The following is a 20,121-nucleotide window of genomic DNA, read 5'->3' on the forward strand; positions in this document are numbered from 1 at the left end:
GGCTGCTCCTGGAGTTGCAGTCCCTCATCGTGTTTGGCCCAGCATTTGTTGGGCTGATAGAGTTGGGAAATCAAATTATACAAAACAAGATAGACTCCTGAATTTTTTTTGTGCAAGCACTTAGTATCCCAGATTCTGAATTCTGATTATTTTTCTCCTGTAGAAATGGTCATTTTAGTTACTGTGTGATCATTCTTGTGCAGACTGAAGCATCACAGCAGAGGGAAGGCTGAATCTAGGGCAAACTACTGAACTGGTATTTTCTGGCTCTCTGTAGGTGCCCCCTGAGCACTGGCCCTGTCTGTCCAGGCCTCCAGTGTTGCTTGAGCACATCCAGAGTAAATCCATGTATCTTCTGTTTTCCTGAGCTCCCAGTGTTTCTCACATGTGTGATACTTCCACATACAATTCCCCTCAGAAGAAAGCAGTGGATGAAGTAACCTTTCAGCCTTTTTGAGAGTTTAGGAAAAGGAATTTGAAATCTGTCTGACTTAAATCCATAAATTACCAATTAAATATTACTTGTGTTTCATATCTTTTGATGTTTCTCAGTCTTTTTACAAACATTCTGGAACCTGGAGCACAGAAATATCCCTATTCCCAGAGGCTTGCACTCTGCTTTTTGTAACCTGAAGTGAAACATTTGAAATAAATACAGCAGAACTTTGCTAAATGCTTCCTGTTTTGCTGGGCTGTCATGTCTGGAATACCCAGCGAGCTCCAAGGACTCACAGAATCTTTGTAAACAGATTATTTCATCTGTCCACATCAACAGAGGGGTTTTTTTAAATGAAAAAAAAAAAAATCTTCTTTTACAAAGGTAGTTGTTACTTTCTTCCCTCTGTCTTGCTCTTTCCCTGCAGAGTATTACCCCAACTGTGAAGTGGTGTTCATGGGGATGGCAAACATCCATTCCATCCGCAAGAGCTTCCAGTCACTGCGCCTGCTCTGCACACAAATGCCAGATCCAGGAAAGTAAGTGGAGGTTTGGGGCTTTGGGCCTTTGCTTCCATGTTTCTGCACCCACATTCTTCTGCTGATGGCTTTTAAATTGAAATTCAGTGGATTTTCCCTTGGTAATAGTGCTAAACTATGTTTTTCCATTTTCATGGAAGTCACTGGTTTATTCTGATTGAAGTGAACATAGAAAATTAGTTCTGAAATTAGAGTGTAACCTTGAATACTGATACCAGAATGTTGTTTCTTCTAGTGGGCTTCTGAGCACTCATACTTAGGTTGATCTGCTATTCCCAGCTCTTTAATCTTCACCATTGACTGTCCTTTGGAAAATTGTGGTGGTGTTCCCTGTACTTCACTCATTTATAATGTCATTTCAGGAGAATATCTTATAACCCTCCAGTGCTGTGGAGTAACTACTCTGTAATGGCCCCTCACCTTGGGAGCTTCTGAGCTTGAGTCCTCACTGTAGTTACCCCAGTCCTGTTTTCCTTCCCACTCCCCTGTTTGGAATTTGTGCTAAAGCCTTCTATGGTTTCAAAGTAGATCCAGAGCTTCAGCTCATCCCAGAGTGTGGCAGTTCCTTGGGTTGGCTGGGGGAAAGTGTTAACAAGACACAAGTGACAAATGCTCCAGAGTGACGCTCACAGCTTATTAAAACAGGAGCTTTGCCGTGACAAACTCTGACATCTAAACCTGAAAGCATTTTAAAAGAGCAAAAACTGTCTTGCCTGGTTTCCCTCTAGTTGGCTGTCAGCTCTGGAGAGCACCAAGTGGCTGCAGCACCTGTCAGTGCTCCTGAAATCCGCGCTGCTCGTGGTGCACGCCGTGGACCGCGACCAGCGGCCGGTGCTGGTTCACTGCTCCGACGGCTGGGACCGCACGCCCCAGATCGTGGCCCTGGCCAAACTCCTGCTGGACCCCTACTACAGGACCACAGAGGTGGGTAAAGCAGCTGGGAGCACCTGGGGTCTTTGGGGGGAGGCTGGCTGTGAATTATTTCAGGTTTCGCTCCTGGCAAAGGCACTGTAGCTGGCAGGAGTTTGTCACCCATAGTCTGCAGTTACTCCCAGGTGTAGGTACACCTCTAACTCAGGAGTAGCTCACATTCCTTCTGCTGTAACTGCACAGTCATGGTCTGTGCTTCCCCATATTTCGTTTAGGAATATGGAGTACAAAATGCTGCAATTGCAGCTTCTGCTGCACCCCTGCAGGTTCTCAGCCAAGCACTGACAGAGAACCTTCCTCTTTGCTGCATTTCCCAACTGCATGGTTTTCCAGTTTCACATTTTCATTGCCCTCTCAATTATTTCTCCTGATTTTCCCCCGTTCCATCACTTTTCAGCACCGTGGGATATGTCCTGGCTGGCTTCCATCTGCCATCCCACAGGCAAGATGCCTTTGTTGTCCAGAACAGAACTCTGTTTCTGAACACTGCTGTGAGCTGCTGCCTAAAGCCTCACACACACTAGGACCAGGAGCTGGGACTGCCTTTTGGATGAAAGTGTGAAAACTTCCTGGATCCTTTTCCACATGGGTTCTAGAAGCTGGCATCCATCAGGCAAAACATGCTGCTCTGGGCACAGGATCTGCTCCTGGTCCTGCAAAGGGTACTGTCCTTCCTGCTTGGGGAGCAGAGCTGTGCTGTGCACACTCTGGGCCTTCCCTGTCACCCAGAGCAAACCAGAAACTGTAGCTGTCTGTACCAGGATCAGAAACATTGAGGAAAATGAGTTTTCAGTGCTGTCAGATTTAAAGCTTTTCAGGTGCCAGCCATTATTTTGGCTCTAATCACAGCCATTATTTTGGCTCTAATCACAGCCTTTGACTCAATAAACATTCCCTACAACTTTTCTTTCCACTAAGAACCAAAACCTTCCTTCCCTGTGATGGATTTCAGGTCCTGGGAGACAAGGTGTGACATTCAGCTGCTCACCCAGGCACTGTTTGGGAATGTTCTTTGCCCTTTTCATGAAAAATCACTCAAGTGAACCTCTTTAATCAACCTTGTGACTGCTGTAGGCACAGACAAGCACCTGCTCTCCCTGAGCTTGGATGTCCTGTTGTGGATGGATGGTTTTCTTTCCTGACAAGTGGATCTGACCATCATTTTCAAGAGAAGTTTTTATATAAGTAGTCACTATACTGGATATCATGATCCAGAAACTTTGAAGGTCCTACTTTTCACTGCCTGAATGAGATGGGGCTAATATCAGGATCCTCCCTGCCAGTCACTGAAGACTTAACCTGCCTTATTCCCTTTCCTGTTCATGTAATTTGGGAATCCTTATCTGTCCTAATTCCATTTCAGAGCACAGAGGCATTAAGGAAAGCAGTAAAGAGAAGTAATGAGCCCAGTGCTGAGGGGAAATAGGAGAGAGGACACAGCGATTCCCACAAGTCTCAGACATCTCAGAAAACTGAACCAAAGAAAAATAGGAATTCTTCATCTTTCCTCTCCTCCCTTCAGGGTTTCCAGGTGCTAGTGGAGACAGAGTGGCTGGATTTTGGCCACAAGTTTGCAGATCGCTGTGGCCACGGGGAGAATTCGGACGACCTCAACGAGCGCTGCCCCGTGTTTCTGCAGTGGCTGGACTGTGTCCATCAGCTCCAGAGGCAGTTCCCCTGCTCCTTCGAGTTTAACGAAGCATTCCTTGTGAGTTGGGACACTGCTGGTTTAATGAACTGCTGCTAAACAGAGCCTGGGGGCGGGGGGGGATTTTCCCACCTTTCTGTGACATTCTGTGTCCAAGGCCAGGTTGGATGGGGGTTGGAACAACCTGGGATAGTAGAAGGTGACCCTGCCCAAGGCAGAGGGTGGAACTGGATGGGCTTTAAGGTCCCTTCCCACTCAAACCATTCCATTATTTTATATATATAATGAATATATTCTATATATGCTCTCACCTGATAAAGGGAACAGGAAAACTGCCCAGATATGGGGGACAAAAGCACTTGTGTAACCCACAGGGTCTGTTCACTCTTAAAAGCAGGAGCCTCAAGGATTTCTTCTAGTCTTTAAAAAAATTAATTTTATTAATTGAATAGTCTCACCTAAGAGGTGTAAAGCATCCACACAGCCTGAAAAAAATTCTGCTTCCTGCCAATGCAAACTCCCCCCTGCTTGGATCTTGTTTTGACTTGAATACTACTCCTCTAAAAACAACCTGCTCAAATCTTTTTTTTTTTTAGTTTCTTCACTGAAAATGTGTAGGATATAGGAGCTGTGCTTACCTTCTTTGGAAGCAGCCAGCATTCCTATTAGGAATTCACCCAGGATGCTCCTAGTCAGTTCTTAGATCTCTGGGGAAGTGGCAGTCATGGACTGCAGGACCAGTAGTCTGAAGAGCAGAAGTTTTTATGAAGTGTCTGATCCACTGAGAGATTTAAGGCACGTTCCTGAGATTGTGGCTGACTGGAATTAGCACTTGCCAGCTCAGCCATGTAACTGAGCCCATGTACAGTCCCCGAGTAGCTCAGTTGTGAAATGAGATAGAACAGGTAGTAACTGGCTTCACAGCACACTGCTAATCTCCACAGGCTGGGAGAGAACATAACCGTGCTGTGCTGGCCTTTGTAGAGTGAACCCCTAATTTATTACAGTATTGAACCACTTGTCTTCATTTAAACGTCTGAATAATCCCAAGGAAGTCATTGATATGCCTGAAGTTAAGCTGGTATTCGTTAGGCTGGGCCCAGCATGGAGTGATTAATGATCAGCATTTCTGTTCTGCACGAATGTTTTGTAGCAGAGGAATCATGATTCTGCTTTGCCTGGCCTGCAGGGCAATGAGTCTGTATCAACATGACTTGATTAGGAACAAATACTTCGTCTTTCTATGTTCCATTTTTTCCCGAATTTGTTCAGTTATGATTTCAAAAGATTCCGCTCCCCTTGCATTCCTTTGCAATTGGTTCGTAGGAAATATGTGAGAAATGCCGTGGGTTGGTGTGGGGCCCTGGGGAGGGGTTTGGTGCAGGAAGGGAGGTGAGGCCCATCCCTTGTGCCAGCTGACCCTGTGTGTGTGTGTGGCTCTGTGCAGGTGAAGTTGGTGCAGCACACCTACTCCTGCCTCTTTGGAACATTCCTGTGCAACAATGCGAAAGAGAGAGGAGAGAAACACACTCAGGAACGGACCTGCTCCGTCTGGTCTTTGCTGCGGGCAGCAAACAAAGCCTTCAAAAACCTGCTCTACTCCTCCCAGTCAGAATCTGTATGTACCCCAATCCCCTCCTGTGGGAGGGCCCTGGGGGGCTCCCCCAAACAGCATCCCACAAATGGGGGTGCCCCGAGAAACATCCCAGCGGTGGGACACGGTGACCTGGGGTGACCTGGGGCTGAGATGGTGGTTCTTCCATCCCTGGAGGTGTCCAAGGTTGGATGGGGCTGGGAGCACCCTGGGGTAGTGGAAGGTGTCCCTGCCCACGGCAGGGGTGGCACTGCATGAGCTGTAAGGTCCCTTCCAACCCAAAGCCTTGTGTGGTTCTCTGAACTTGCCCCATGGACAGAGGTGATTCCAGAGCAGCTCAGCTTTCCCTGACGTTCACCTTGGAACATCCAGCTCAGGCTGATGTTTGAAGTCTTGGGTTAATTTTGCTGATATTTGGGGAATGTCAAATGCCACCTCAGAAATTTCTCTGTGCTGGAAATGTTCTTTCTATGACTAAATATTTTATTTTTTCTAACAGAAAACATTTCAGTGTTTGATAAATAGACCTCTCTGGAGAACTGAGCTGTGTCAGAGGAGTGACACAAAATTGCCTGCAAACCTAGACACTGTGTCTAAATCCATTTTAAATCTAAACAGAAAAAGTGGCTCAGATTATTTAGTGTATCTTTGTTTCTCTTAATACCTTCAGGTTTTCAGTGTGGCTCCTCCATCGTAGGAGCTCACTGAAGGTTCTGGGAAGAGGCTCAGTTATGTGCTTGGTACAAGGTCATGTGAGAGATTCGGGGGTACAGAGCATGGGCAAGACAGCAAACACCAGATGACATCATGGTTAGGACTGCAAGGACTTGTATAAATATTTAAACTCTTTTATTTATCGAAGTATCAGATGTCATAAACTGAGCTGTAAGGACTGTGCAGTGGGTTTGTATGTGACGGATGTGGCTTTCAGTTGTTTCTTAGAGCAAAACTTAAAGCCTGGCTAAGCAGGAAGGAGTTTTATGCCCACAGTGGTTGTAAAAAGATGAACTTTCTACTCCCCTGAGCCCTTGTTGGCTGAGTGTGCCCTGGCTCTGGGCTGTCACTGCAACGAGCCCTTGGAGCCTTCCCAGCTGATTCTCCTGGGGAGAGTTCGTGAGGCAGAGCAGACACAGCCTGGGGGGATCTTAAAGCTGTGGATGCCTCTGGATTTCCATGAAAATGTCAGGAGGAGCATAGGGAGGGCTCTCACAGTGACTGTGTGGACAGGTCTGTACTTGGGCTGTCCTTCTATGCTCTATCCTACTTGGCCCCTGTTCTCAGGAAATACAAGGACACTTCTGCATGTGGGAGTGTGGGTAATTTCCTGTTTTGGGTTCATTTTCTTGTGGTTTTACTTCAGGCTTTAAAATATGCCTATGGTGCAGCTGCACCTCTTATAGAGCCAGAGTTGTTTAAGAGCAGCAGCCAACCCTGAGCCCTTCACCTGCTCAGTGCCAGGGAAGCAGAGCATTCAGAGAATCACAGAATATCCTCATTTAGGAAGGGACCCACCAGGATCATCCAGTCCAACCCCTGGCCCTTCACAGAGCATCCCAAAATCCAACTCTGCCCCTGAGATCATTGTTCAAATGTTCCTGGAGCTCTGGTAGCCTTGGGACTGTGCCCATTCCCTGGAGAGCCTGGGCAGTGCCTGTCTGGTGGAGCCAGCTATTCCTCTGCCATTTCCTGCTTTTCCATGGGAAAGTTGCTTGGAAAAGAGTGGAATTGCTAAAATGAGCCCAGGTGTTTTTAAAGCAGAAAGCATATTCCATAATCAATCCCTTTAAAGAGCAAGCTGTCTCTTCAAAGAACTTCTGCATGTACTGAGTATGTACCCATGAGTGTGTCCTCGGGAGCCAGGCTGGGCTGTGGTGGATTGGGGCCCATGGAATGAGTTCAGCTCCTCTGGCACGGTGTTAACACAACACAAGGGAACCTCAGCACTCCCAACGAGCCACTGAATTCCATCAGTTGTGAAGGTGTAGATTCACAGAGAGCTCATTGCAGGACTTCATTGAGGAGGAGCTGAAGGCTGGCATTGTTCTGCCTCTGACAGAAAAGGTCATTCTAACCCCAAGTGTGCCTGATGAAAACCTGTCACCATCCCTTGGCGTGGGCTGTACATGTCCCAGCTGAGACCTGCCCAGTGAACTGACCCCTCAGAGCTGAACTTCTCCTGCTGGGAGGCAGCAGCTGACCCTTGCCATGTGCTGTCCCTGCCAGGTGCTGTACCCCGTGTGCCATGTGCGGAACCTGATGCTCTGGAGCGCTGTTTACCTGCCCTGCTCCTCCCCCTCCACGCCTGCCGACGACACCTGTGCCCCATACCCTGTGCCAGGCTCTAGCCCCGAAGAGCAGCCTCTGGGCAGGTGAGCCTAGAGCCCAGAAATCCCGTCCTGTGAAGTAAGATCAACAGGGAATATTGGGGGATATGAAAGGAGAATGTTTGGGTGGGAGAGCAAGGTTTCTCCCAGGTGCATTGGCAGGACTGGGGTGGGTTTGGAAGCCGTCACATTTCAGGGCTGACAGCGTGGCAGAGAGAAGCTGGGCAAATGGAGTTAAACTCTGGGTGTCACACAGCCACAGAGAATTCCTTCTATCCTTGTGGGATATAAGCTTTCACTGGTTATCTTGAATTTGAGTTCTTCAGTGTTGCATAACCATTTCTTTGCTTGTTGTACAGTGACTCTGAGCACATGTTAATTAGGAGGTGTGACCAGGCTGTAAGCATTGGGGCTTGCTTGTAAAGGGATTAATCTGGGAATGTTTGAAGTCTGGTTGAACATATTTTCCTGATGGCAAACAAAGGAAGTACTGAAGCAGTTCTGCAGTACAGATGGTTGGAATGTGCTCATGGGTAATACTTCCCACAAGTCCATTAGCTGGCAGATTGTTACTGTCCTAACTGGGGGGCTGGTTTTAAACCTCAGTAGCTCAATGTTGTAAAAACATCCTCTGACTGGGGAGTGGGATTGTTTGTCCCTTTGCAGGCTACCAAAGACAAGGTCCTTTGACAATCTGACGACAGCCTGTGACAGCAGCGTGCCTACAACCAACCGCCGCAGCAGCGACCCCAGCCTCAACGAGAAGTGGCAGGAGCACCGGCGCTCCCTGGAGCTCAGCAGCCTCGGCCCCCCTGGGGACGACCCCTTCGAGGGGGACGGGCTGGGCAGGCAGGCCAGGGCCCCCATGGGGGCAGAGCTCTCTGTGGCAGCCGGGGTGGCAGAGGGACAAATGGAGAACATTCTGCAGGAGGCCACTAAAGATGATGTTGGGCTGGAGGAGCACTTGAGGGGTGGCCTGGAGGCAGCAGGGAAAGGGGGTGAGGTTGGCCTGGATAAGGAGAAGAGAGCCGACAATCTGTGTGGGGAAAAGGCCGAGGTGGATACAGGTACCGTAACGAACAATCCCACAGCCAACCCACACCCGGCCTCACGCAGTGCTGCGGAGCTCAGAGGGCAGCAGGACGAGCCCAGCGAGCCCAGCAGCGCTCTCCAGAAGGCACCTCAGGGGAGAGGACTGCAGGCTGCTCCTTCTGAGGGCTCTGGAAACAGAGATGCTCCAAACAACACGGAGGAGGAAGCTGTTGGGAAGGGTGAAGGAGAAGTAGAGAGCCCGTACGGCACAGCCCAGGCCAGCCTTGCCTTCCCTTTGACAGCCCTGATGGAGGAAAGGACATCCAACATCGAAAGCTCCACGGAAACTTTAACAGAGACCGAAGCAAAGCCCGAGCTCACGCCCAGGGCTTCGTGCCACAGACCTCACCCCTTCGACAACAGCGCTGACCAGCTGTCCCGAACTCTGGAGAACAGGCCGGAGGGGGAGTGCATGATAGAGCTCCAAAAACTGGGATCAAGAGCACACAGGACTTCTGGTAGCAGCACCACACACCTCCCGATGCCTTCCCCTTGTGCCTTGCCTCTAGCAGACCGCAAAGATGAGCTGGTGTATAATGGGGAGCTGGAGCTGGAGAACAAACTGATGGAGAAACCCTCGGGACTCACGGCCCCAAAATTCCCCACCACCAACGGACACTGCGTCAACGGCGAGGATGGGCACATCAAGGCCTCGCTGAGCCGCCAGGTGTCCACGGCCAGCTGCAGCTCTGCTCAGCTCCACCTGAGGAACTTGCACCAGAAATGGGTGTTGAGCCAGCTCGGCAAGCAGCCGGCCAGCAGCCCGGACCAGCCGGCCCGCAGCCACCTGGACGACGATGGGATGCCCGTCTACAGCGACGTCATCCAGCAGCGCCTGCGCCAGATCGAGACGGGCCATCAGCAGGAGGTGGAGACCCTGAAGAAGCAGGTGCAGGAGCTGAAGAGCCGCCTGGAGAGCCAGCTCCTCAACAGCTCCCTGCGCCTCAACGGCGACTACGGCGACGAAGTGGTGAGTGAGCGTCACTGGGCCGGGCACGGAGCTCACCCAGCCCTCAGCTCCTGCCTCACAGCTCAGGGCCTGATTTCTGGGCTCTTACAGACCTCTCCACATCATCCTGGAGAGGGCAGACACTGCCTGAATACTTGATAGTGGCAGGTCCTGATGACTGGTGCTGTCACTGAACTTCAGATTGAGCAGAAAGGTTTATTTCGAGATGGGTGTTGCACAGCAGCTCACAGAACCCTGGCCATGCCTAAACACCTTCCCTGGCCTCGGTAAAACCAACCAAACCCCTGGTTTACTAAACCTCAGTAAAACCAACCAAACCCCTGGTTTACTAAACCTCAGTAAAACCAACCAAACCCCTGGTTTACCAAACCTCAGTAAAACCAACCAAACCCCTGGTTTACTAAACCTCAGTAAAACCAACCAAACCCCTGGTTTACCAAACTTAAGTAAAACCAACCAAGCCCTTGGTTTAGCAAACCTTAGTAAAACCAACCAAACCCCTGGTTTACTGCAAAGATTTTTTCCTGTGCCATTTTTGGGACAGCAGCATAGGATGATCCCTTGGTTCTCTGCAGGTTCCAGCTGCACTGGCAGCTCTGTGAGCTCAAACCCATCAGGGTCACACCATCCCTTTCAGATGCTCCAAGTTCAATGACTGGAATAAATTTCTAGAATTCTAAATTAACTGAAATAAATTGCCTGAGCTTTTGTGGCAGCTGTATTTCAACAAGGGTTTTTCTCAATAAATTAAGAATTTTACGGGAGCTTTAAAACCATTTGTGCTTTTATCTGGAAGGGTTTAAAGTTGTAGAGAATTGTGCTTTCCTGTGGGTTTGAGCACTTGCCTGTAATTACTGAGGCTGTTGCAACATCCATCAGAGATTTGCTTTTTCTGCATCATTTATATGCCTGCAAAACTGAAAAAAAAATATTTGTAGGAGGTTCCCAGGTTCTGTTTGTTGAAATCACTGTTTAGAAGTGGCAGAGGTGCTGGATAGTCCCAGGTACGTTGTTGTGAAAAATCCTTGGAGCCTTCTTGGCTCTTCCCTTTGGAGATGCAGCACAAGGTGCTCATTGGGCTCCATGTCACTGCTAAAAGCTTGAATTCCTTGGAGAAATTGGGTGCTTTGGCTTAATGGATTCTGCTCCCATTTTTAAGGGCCTTCAGAAGCTGCAGTGTAGGGCTGGCAGTGCCTCCAGAAAATTCCCCATTTTTAAGAACCTGATCTCTACCTTCCATTTGTGCCTCAGCTTGGGAGTTGCAGGTTTTCCTCTGGAACTCCAGGATTGCCCATTCCTCAGGCATAAAAATACTTTAACTCAAGATTTCTTGCTATTTTGATATATTTTAAGGGCTGGCTGAGTTTTAAGAGAGTTAAAATCAACCTCTACCTGGATAGGCTATATTAAGAAAGCATTATTCCCAAAACCTATACATAGAATATACATGGCTCAAATTCTTAGTTTCCCATATGCAATTTGGCTTGTATTTTCCAGAATCTTTGCCAACAAAAGGATATCTGTATTACTAATTATAGTTTTGAAAGTGAAATACCCTTGGAAAGGAATCAGGACCCTGGAATTGGAGCCACAGGGAGCAGGTTTTGGTTAATCACCCAAAGCCTTCCCAGAACTTTGCAGCAGAAACTGGATTCTAAATCCACTCTGCCTCACATCTTCCCATTTCTAGAGAGTCCAGACGTGCCCTGTTGGGGTTTCTGGGTTTTATTTGTGTGGAACAGGGATCTGGGGGGTTCCGTTCAGCTCTGTTTGTTTGCCAACAGACGTCTATTCCCGACTCGGAAAGCAATCTGGATCAGAACTGCTTGTCTCGCTGCAGCACAGAGATTTTCTCTGAAGCCAGCTGGGAACAGGTGGATAAACAGGATACAGAGGTACAGACTAAATCCCTGTAAATTGCTCACTCTGGGATAATCCTAATTCAAATTATCCTCTAGCCTTTGCTCACGTGCCACTTCTTGGGAACTCTTTTCCTTGCGTTCTGCTGGTCTCACACCTGACATACCAGTACCTGTGCCTATGAGCCCTCTGCTGCACAACCTCTGGGAGCTGGGGAGGGGGCTGAGCTCAGGATTGTTGCCACTTCCCTGTCCCTGATGCCCCGTCCCTGCCCACAGGTGACGCGGTGGCTCCCGGATCACCTGGCCGCTCACTGCTACGGCTGCGACAGCGCCTTCTGGCTCGCCAGTCGGAAACACCACTGCAGGTAACTGGGACTGGGACTGGGACTGGGACTGGGCTCTGCTCCCCTCCCTGCACAGCACACACACAGCTCCTGCCTCAGGGCTGGGGGCTGGAGCAGGCATGTGCTGCCCAGGGATCAGAACAGCTCCTGCTGCTCAGTTCAGCCCGTGCAGGGAGATATTTAAAAGCCACATTTGGTGTCTGCTCCACTCCAGCCAAAACAGATCCCACCTTTCTTTCCTCAAACTGGATTTGGAGGCAGTTTAGATTTATACAAAACAGAACTTTGTCCTCTTAGGATTCAGAAATTCAATATATGAGTTACATAAAATACAGGAATAGCATCTTCTTCCCATTGCTGGTTGGAAAACTGCTCCTTTCCTTCTCTAACCTTTCTCCCCTTTTCATTAACTTGCTTCTACAGAATCTGAACAGAACACCTGTGTGAGATCAAGGTTTTTTGGATTATTCTTTGCTAGACTTGTTGCCACAGAGTTTGCAGCAGCTCAGGCAGCAGCAGGGGCTTGATGAAGAGCAGGAGGCAGAGACCACATGGCTCAGTATGCTGGAGTTAAAGCCAGAGAATCTCCAGTTTCCAGTTCTGTTTCAAATAAATTCCTATTCCTGGTTTCTGAACATGCAAAAACTATTACAGAAGCCATCATTTAAATAAATCTCAGTTACCACATTTTGAAGCTCCACTGCTTTTTGAAGTAGCAAAGAGTTATGAACATAGTTTTGGGTTTTGTCTGGTTTTTATTTTGATCCATTTAGTCTTGTAAAGTTAACCAAACCCAGGGAAGAAGGAAAATAATCTGAATTTATTTTTTTTACCATGCCCACTGTGTTTGTATCCCCAGGGCTCAGTTCCCTAAACTTGAGCTTGGGACAACTCCCAGAGCCTGGATATACACAAGTCACCCACAGCCCCATAAGGAGTTAAAACGGACTCAGGGTTTCAGGTCTGGCTCAAATCTCCCTGTAGGGTCTTCACTCCTTCAGCTTCCACACATGCAGTGACCCAGCTATTGGTGAGACCAACACCATGAGTATCTCTGTAGTAAATGTTTACACCCCTCCCTGGGAGTGGAAATGAATTGAACCCCACAGTGTAAGGCCTTGAGCAGGGTAAAACCTTCCAGCTTCCTTGGTTGCCAGTGTTTGCTCCCTGTTCCTGTTGCCCTGAGCTCTCTCTCCTCCCTGCAGGGACACTGACCGAGTTGATCAGCTCTGGTGAGCATTTCCAGCAGCCTCTGCCCGTTGTCTGTCTGCCTTTCCTGGGTGACTTCTCCCAACTAACTCAGCTTTTCTCCCCCTTTGTTTCTCACTTGCCTGGAAATCACCAGAACTAAGCTGGGGGTGGCCAGCACGAGCTGCTGGGGATTGGATCCATGTGAACAGCCCTCTATCCTCACAGAAAGGCTTTTAGGACTTGGCTTTTGGGAGCTTAACTGGGATGTGGCTCAGACTAACACTCACTGTCAGTCCTTGTGTGTACTGCTCACTGACAGGAGACTGTCCTGCAAGTTTTATGCTTTTATTTTTGATAATTTCCATTTTTTTCCATATGTTTTTGGGAGAGGGCCATGTGTTGTCAAACAATTCCAGTATTGCTGTGCAGGGTGTTAGCAAAAGCATGCCACTTATTTTAGAAGGACTGAAAAGCCCACGGCTGGAACAGGTGCCACAGAGCTGGTGGAGGGTCAGGATAACCAAAACTGGATGAATATCTGAGATTTGGGATGAGGAGGAGGCATGGGGAGTGTGAATTTCAGCCCCCCTTCCTCAAACGAGCAACATCCCTTTTCCAGCCTGTTTTTTATGTCTGTTTTTTAATCTCTGAAGCAAAGCAGGGACCACCGAGATAGAAGGATGAGCTGTCCAGAGCTTTCCAAAGTAGTGTCAGAGCACCATTGTCTAGGATAAAACAACAAAAACCCCAGCATATGTTAGCAATGGTGAGCTCCAACAAAGAGATCCTTGTTTTAATCCCTCTGATGATTTTCCCCTCATCCATCAGTGAGCTGCTCTGGGATAATCATTCCTTGAGCAGCGAGATGGGGCTGTGGGAGCTGTGTGGCACCTCCCAGGGCCATTCCCACTCCTGCAGGTTCTTCTGACAGGGATTTCCAGCAGGGCCCTCCAGTCTCTAGAACCTTTGCAGAGAGGCTGGTCCCTGTCAGCCTTTGCGTGCCGGGAGTGGGGGATGTGGGACTGAGGAAATGAGCCCACTGAAGTGGGAAATGGGATTTCTCTGCTGCCTCTCTCCCCATCAGTGACCAGCAGCTGGAAATCTCCTTTCTTGGCAAGGAAAGATTAATCAGAGCTGCTGGGTGTCAGCAGAATTCCCCGGGAGTCTCTTGGCAGCAGCAAATCTCCAGTGCAGAACAACAACAGCACCAAATCCTGATGCCAAAGAGTTAATGGAAAGGGCAAAACCCAAGTCCCTGGAGTGCTGCTCCCAGCTCCTTGTAGGAATGGAGGACAGGGCACAGAGGGCTCACAGGTTTTGAGGGGGGCTGCAGAAGGTAATTAATGACTGAGCTGTAACGAGGTGCATGTGCCGGTGCGGCTCCGCCAGTGCCGGGAATGCTGCGCGTGCCCACCTGTGCATGGAACAGCTGCCTGCCCACCCCGGGCTTTGCATGTTCCTCCTTGGCTCAGTTTCCTGGATACAGGAGTGTGGGACTGCTGGAGTGGCTGTGGGGGCAGTGGGAGGGTGGCAGCAACTGAGGGCTTTGATATTTCCATGTTTAAACCTTTTCAGCTCTGAGCAGAGCCTGGGAGCAGAGTCCAGCCTGCTCCTAGCACTGCCACATCCCTCCTGGGAGCCAGGGCTGGATGAGCTGTGTGAGCAGGGCCAGAGCCCCCATTCCCAATGTTCCCCACATTCCCCAGGGCCTGGCTCAGAAGGGTCCATGGTGGCTCTGCTTCAGCCCCTCAGCACTGTGCCTCAGCGTGGCATTGGCACCGTGCTGGAGGCCAGGCTGAACGGAGCTTGGAGCAGCCTGGGACAGTGGAAGGGGTCCCTGGTCGTAGCAGAGGTGGCACTGGGTGAGCTTTAAGGTCTCTTCCCACCTAAACCGTTCCATGGTGAATGGCAGAGAGCTCTCTGTGTGACAAGAGGGCTGAACAGAGGCATTTAATGACCTGCAATCCACACTGGCCCTGGCTCCATGCTCCTTCCCATACCCACTCCCGGGATCTCTACTCCATCCATAGGAGGGAGGAGCACAGATGTTGGAGCTGTTTCTGCCCATGCCCTGTCCTGTAGGGAGGTATCTCCCCAGTCCCAGCACTGGCAATATCTCATTCTAATTTTGTCAAACTCCTTCTGATCTTTTCCATTTCTCCTTGTTCCTGATGCAAGGAATTGTGGCAACGTGTTCTGCTCCAGTTGCTGTAACCAGAAGGTGCCCGTTCCCAGCCAGCAGCTCTTTGAGCCCAGCAGAGTCTGCAAATCCTGCTACAGCAGCCTCCACCCCGGCAGCTCCAGCCTGGACCTCGAACTGGACAAGCCCATCACTGCCACGTCCAACTGAATTCCTGGCCTGGGAGCGGCGGGGGAGCAGCCGAGCCGAGCCTTCCCCACGGACACGCGGATCGCGGGGGGCCGGGGCTGGGAGGCTGCGCGTGGAGGCGGGGCAGACCTCGAGATGTGCCGCTGGATTGTGGGATTCTCCTTGTGCAGCTCTTCCCCCTTTCCTGCCTGTCCTGTCGTGTGTCCGTGTCCCCGCGCGTGCGTGCGTGTATATATAATAATAATTCTGTTTGTTTGCGGGAGGGAGCTGGTGCAGAGCCAGGATCCCTGTGGGTATTTATCTGTCCCACTGCGGAACTGCTGCAGGCCGAGGATTTTGGGGAGCAGGGAGCAGAGGGAGCTGGGCCGGCCGGAGCGCAGAGCCTGAATAGCTGCAGCCTCCAGTGCTTTCAATCACTCCTGTTATTCCAAACCTGAAACTGCTGTTTGGGAACCTGTTGCTGCTAGAAGAGGTGGGGAATCTCCTTCCCCAGAGACCTTTTCCCTCTCTGTTCTCACAGTGGGTTGCCCGAGGGGGTCTCAGTCAGGTTCCTGTGCTGGTGGCTCTGTACCTGCACGCACAGTCTGTGAGGTCTGAGCCCTCGGAGCAGGAACACCGGGAATGCTGGCTCATGAATGCTCGTGCTGTTGGTGAGAGCCGAGCCAGGCATCACACCGGGCCTTGCCAGGGGTCTGACCATGCAATTTCTGATTCAATCCACCTTGGACAGGAGCAGACCTCTGCCTTGTCCTTGCCCAATCCGTGTGAGATTCCCTCTGGGAGCAGAGCATTGCCATGGTCAGGTCCTGGCTGGTCACTCGCACTTTACTGGACGATCCAAACTGATGGAAGGTGGCTGGGACCCGCCCCCGCCGCCGGGCTCAGCCTGTGCGGATGGCGCTGGTGCTGGGTGCCCTCCTGGGATGCTCCTCCTTTCCCAGGCTGTGTTCAGTGTACTCCAGATAGGAAAAAGCTGCCTGAGGAGCTTAAAACAATCCAAAATGCATTATGGATTCCCCTTCCTCCTTCTGTCCCAATCAGACTCACCTCACTGAAGAGTAAAACTCCCAAATACCCGTTTGTAACCAACTGGTAGGTGCTCATCCCATTCCCTTCCCATAGATCCTGCTTAGTGCAATCTGGCAAGGAGGAAGAGTAGATCCTGCTCACAGTGCATTCCCTAGGCAAAATCCCAAATTCTCTATGGTATTCCCAAGAATCCTGGAGTATTTGAGAGTTCTAGATACAACAGCTCAAAATGTAAGAAACCTTGGGAAAGGAGCATTCTCCTTCCCTGGAATGTCACAATCACATCATCCAAAGGGAGGCTCACATGGAGAAACCATCTGGCAGAGCTCAGTGGGTCAGAGGGGAGATGCTGAAGTTGTTGGACTGTGCCCTTCCCACCCTGCCAGGATCCCTGCTGGAACGTCCAGGAAGGAGGAGGCTGCGTCCGTGTGGGAAAGGGGTCTGGGAACGGACGGAGCATCTTGGGATCTCTGGCACAGGTCTAGAGAAAGAAACACTGAGGGAAAAGCAAAGTGAAGGACGGCGTTTCCAGCCAAGGCATGTTTAGGATCTATTCCTAATCCGGTGGTGGGGGCTGGAAGGGAGGCACAGGTGTGGCTGTTCCGTGTGGAGCAGGATGAGGGAACGTCCGGCTCTTCCCAGGGTGGTGAGGGGGAGGTGGCAGGGCCGGGGTGGGGGGACACCCCAACCTTGTGTGGCTTTGTGGTGCAGAATCAGCCGGAGCCTCCACACGTGCCAAGAGGGTCGGCTCCGGGCCGGGGCTGGGATGTACAGTGTGAATAAAAGCTTGCAGCTCTTTAGGCTTTTTTGGATCGATGAAGCACTTTTTTTATTAATATTATTTTTCTTTGTATGTAAAGGAGGAAGCCGTCTCTCCGTAGCTGTGTACAGAAATAACCCTTCTCTCTACAAGAGAGTAAAGTGCTCCTATATTTTTCATTTTTGTCAAAAGCGAGAAGTAAATACTTTAGAATTGTTAAATATATAAATAAAAGTGAATAAAGTTTAGACTTTTGCATGGGAGCATTTGCTAACACACTTTCTAATTTTTTTTCTTCCCTGTCCCTCGGAGGGGACGTTTTGGAGGCTCAGCAGGAACACCAAGGCCTTGGAAAAGGAGGCTGCAGCTGCTGCCCTTGGCTTTCTGTTCCACGCTGTGTCTTTCCAAGGAGCAACAAAGTGTCACTCCTAAACTTTAGAGGAAAAGTTGAATCTTAGGCTTGGTTTTCCTGGTGCAGGAGTCCCAGAAGGGGGAAGCACAGAACACACACACCCTGCCAGGTTTTGTTGGCACAATCAGCATGGTTTTCCCAGGATGGAGAAAGGTGCCAGAGTCTCAGCTCCTTCCCTACCATGTTTTTCTTTTTCCCCTTGAGCAACCATCGTATTTAGTCTGATGATGTTACCCAAATACAGGAGCAGCCCGGATCTCCAGGGAATTCCCCCTGCCTCCGGTGGGGTTTGGCAGTGGAAGCTCCATTCCCACTTGCACCTGCCTTATCTTGATGCTGGATGGTAGAGCTGTGGCTCTTTGGGAACAAACCAAACTCACTCAGATTTAAGATCTTTTTTCTTTTTTTCCCAGAAGGTGGAAAACTCAACTGATCTTTGCCCTGCACAAGGATTATTCCCATTTTCCAAGCACTGCCTGCTCATTCTGGCTGTGCACAGTCCTGTCCCCTCAGGCTCTCTCCATCATTCATTTCTCCTCTTACGTATTTGAGGATTTGCCCTGAATTCTCTGGGCTCTGAGCAGCTGTGAGGGATGTGGGGCCAGATGTGTCATCACAAGACCTTGAGCACAATCCCTCTGTGATTTGATGGTGTTCATTAAATCAAATTAAAAGTTGGGGTAGAGCTGCTTATGGGATCTGGAGTGGAAAATAAGCAGGAATCGTGTTTGATGGTGTAAGGAACAAGTGCTTCAGTTACACCTCACAATGGGATTTCCTAGAGCTCCTCTCATATTTGAGTTTCTCCCGAGTGCTTTTCCAGGAGCTCATTGTCCTGCAAACGTTGTGAGCCCCGGGCACGGCGCTGACAGAAGTTTTTCATGTGAGAAATGCCGAGTGTGAGTCTCTGCCCCGGCAGAGGTCAGAGAAGTTCTGAGCTTCCCCAAGGTGCAGAAGGGCTCCTGCCAGGGGCAGAGGAGGACACGGCTGAAGGTGTCAAAGCTCATTTCCCCGTGATCAGTTCTTCCTAAGGAGCCTCCTTCCCTCTTTCCTTTGTCCCAGCTCTCGGGACACTGGCGCTGCTGTCGCGGTAGGCGGATAGTGCTGTGGAACAGCCTGAGGCGGGGTCTCAAACAGCGCCAGGAATCTCTGGGAACTCTCCTGCCAGGTTCGACAGCAACAGGGCCGCTCCTCGCAGGGCAGGGGGGAGGTGGCGCTGGAGTCAGGGCAGGAGGGGTCTCACCCTGGGTGGGAGAGCTCAGCTCTCAGGGCTGGGTGCAGCTCAGGGTGGTGGGGGCAGGTGCAGGATGGAAACCAACAGCTCTACTGGGGAAGGAGGGGGAAGGAGATGTTTGGGAACTGCTCCACGACCTGGGAAAGGCTGCAGGGGTGGATGGAGCCTGCCCTGGGAGAGGTTTGGAGGTGCTGGCAGGCTGCAAAGGGCAATGACCACGTGCAGGACGCTGAGCAGGTTCAAGGTCTGGAACAGAGGGGTCTGGAATTATCCAGGACGAGGTTTGGAGGCAGCTCTGCCAGGTGCAGGACTGGCCCAGGAGTTCCCCAGTCCTTGGAACTGTCCATCTCCCCACACTGCAGCTGCCAGAGCTCCCATTGTTGCATTTTGGGATTTCAGCTCACTGTTCTTTGGACTTCGGCATTTTGTAAAATGCTGCTCAAGTTTGACTTTATTATTTTAAAAATTTGGGGTTTAAACCAATTTCCCACAGCTCTGTCACAAAATGATTTTTAAGGCCTTGCTGTGGCAGCAGGTGATGGGTTTGATTATCCTCTTTTTGGGTGGGATTTATATTAAAATGACATCTGAAGTCTCAATTACTTACTTGAAGCACATGAAATATTTGAAATCATGCCAAGCTCTGAGGGCAGAGCTGTTCAGCAGCACTGGAAGTGTCAGACCCTCATGTGTGTAACAGCCTTTATTTCGCTGTAGCCTCAGAGTGAATATTTAGATCTTAATAAATTTATCATTATCCTACACAGTGATGAGTTCATAGTCCCTTGTTCTCTGTGTTGGTGCATCTGCAGAGCTCCCAGTTTGAGGGGCTTATTTGTAGGCAAATTATAGCTCAAATATGAGGAAAAATTAATCCTGGTGTTCAGAAATGTAGGCTGGGAAGAGGGGAAGCCTGGATTGGCAGCAGTTGGAGATGAGCCTTTAGGGAGAGCTGGAGGTCTCAGGTGTTGATCAGCTCCTCAGACACTTCCAGCACGTGAATTTTCTCTCTTGGGTCACATCCATCTCCTGCTGTTGGACCCACAGGCACATCTTGGGGTGGATGCTCTGCCATGGTCACTCAGAGCCCTGCATTGCTCCCTCATTTTCCTGTTCTGAGCTTTACAGGGCACAGCAGCTCCTGTGCAGTGACCCCTGTGAGATCTTTGACACCAAACTGCAGGGACAGAGTCCTGGTGCCAGGACACAGGGAATGGCTTCCCACTGCCAGAGGGCAGGGCTGGATGGGATATTGGGAAGGAATTGTTCCCTGGCAGGGTGGGCAGGCCCTGGCACAGGGTGCCCAGAGCAGCTGTGGCTGCCCCTGGATCCCTGGAAGTGTCCAAGGCCAGGCTGGACAGGGCTGGGAGCACCCTGGAGTTGTGGGAGGTATCCCTGCCCATGGCAGGGGGTGCCACTGGTCCCTT

At 50.2% G+C, this 20,121-nt stretch overlaps 1 protein-coding gene across 5 annotated transcripts in view; it reads left to right on the forward strand.

The window, feature by feature from the left end:
• Window positions 1-17,311, forward strand: part of MTMR3 (myotubularin related protein 3) — a 73,359-nt gene extending 56,048 nt beyond the window's left edge. For 4 of the 5 annotated variants that reach the window (XM_088175902.1, XM_088175900.1, XM_088175903.1 and 1 more), the window contains 9 exons: window positions 864-975; window positions 1,704-1,899; window positions 3,428-3,613; window positions 5,001-5,171; window positions 7,371-7,516; window positions 8,138-9,533; window positions 11,318-11,428; window positions 11,672-11,760; window positions 15,109-17,311. In XM_088175902.1, coding sequence (XP_088032028.1) covers window positions 864-975; window positions 1,704-1,899; window positions 3,428-3,613; window positions 5,001-5,171; window positions 7,371-7,516; window positions 8,138-9,533; window positions 11,318-11,428; window positions 11,672-11,760; window positions 15,109-15,280 — 2,579 coding nt within the window. In that variant the 3' untranslated portion in view covers window positions 15,281-17,311. The remainder of the gene's footprint in view (window positions 1-863; window positions 976-1,703; window positions 1,900-3,427; window positions 3,614-5,000; window positions 5,172-7,370; window positions 7,517-8,137; window positions 9,534-11,317; window positions 11,429-11,671; window positions 11,761-15,108) is intronic. The other variant, XM_088175904.1, reaches the window with a different exon arrangement.
• Window positions 17,312-20,121: the final 2,810 nt, after the last annotated feature.

This window comes from Sturnus vulgaris, chromosome 19 (genome assembly GCF_052056855.1).
Source record: "Sturnus vulgaris isolate bStuVul1 chromosome 19, bStuVul1.hap1, whole genome shotgun sequence".
In the NCBI taxonomy this organism is placed as follows: domain Eukaryota; kingdom Metazoa; phylum Chordata; class Aves; order Passeriformes; family Sturnidae; genus Sturnus; species Sturnus vulgaris.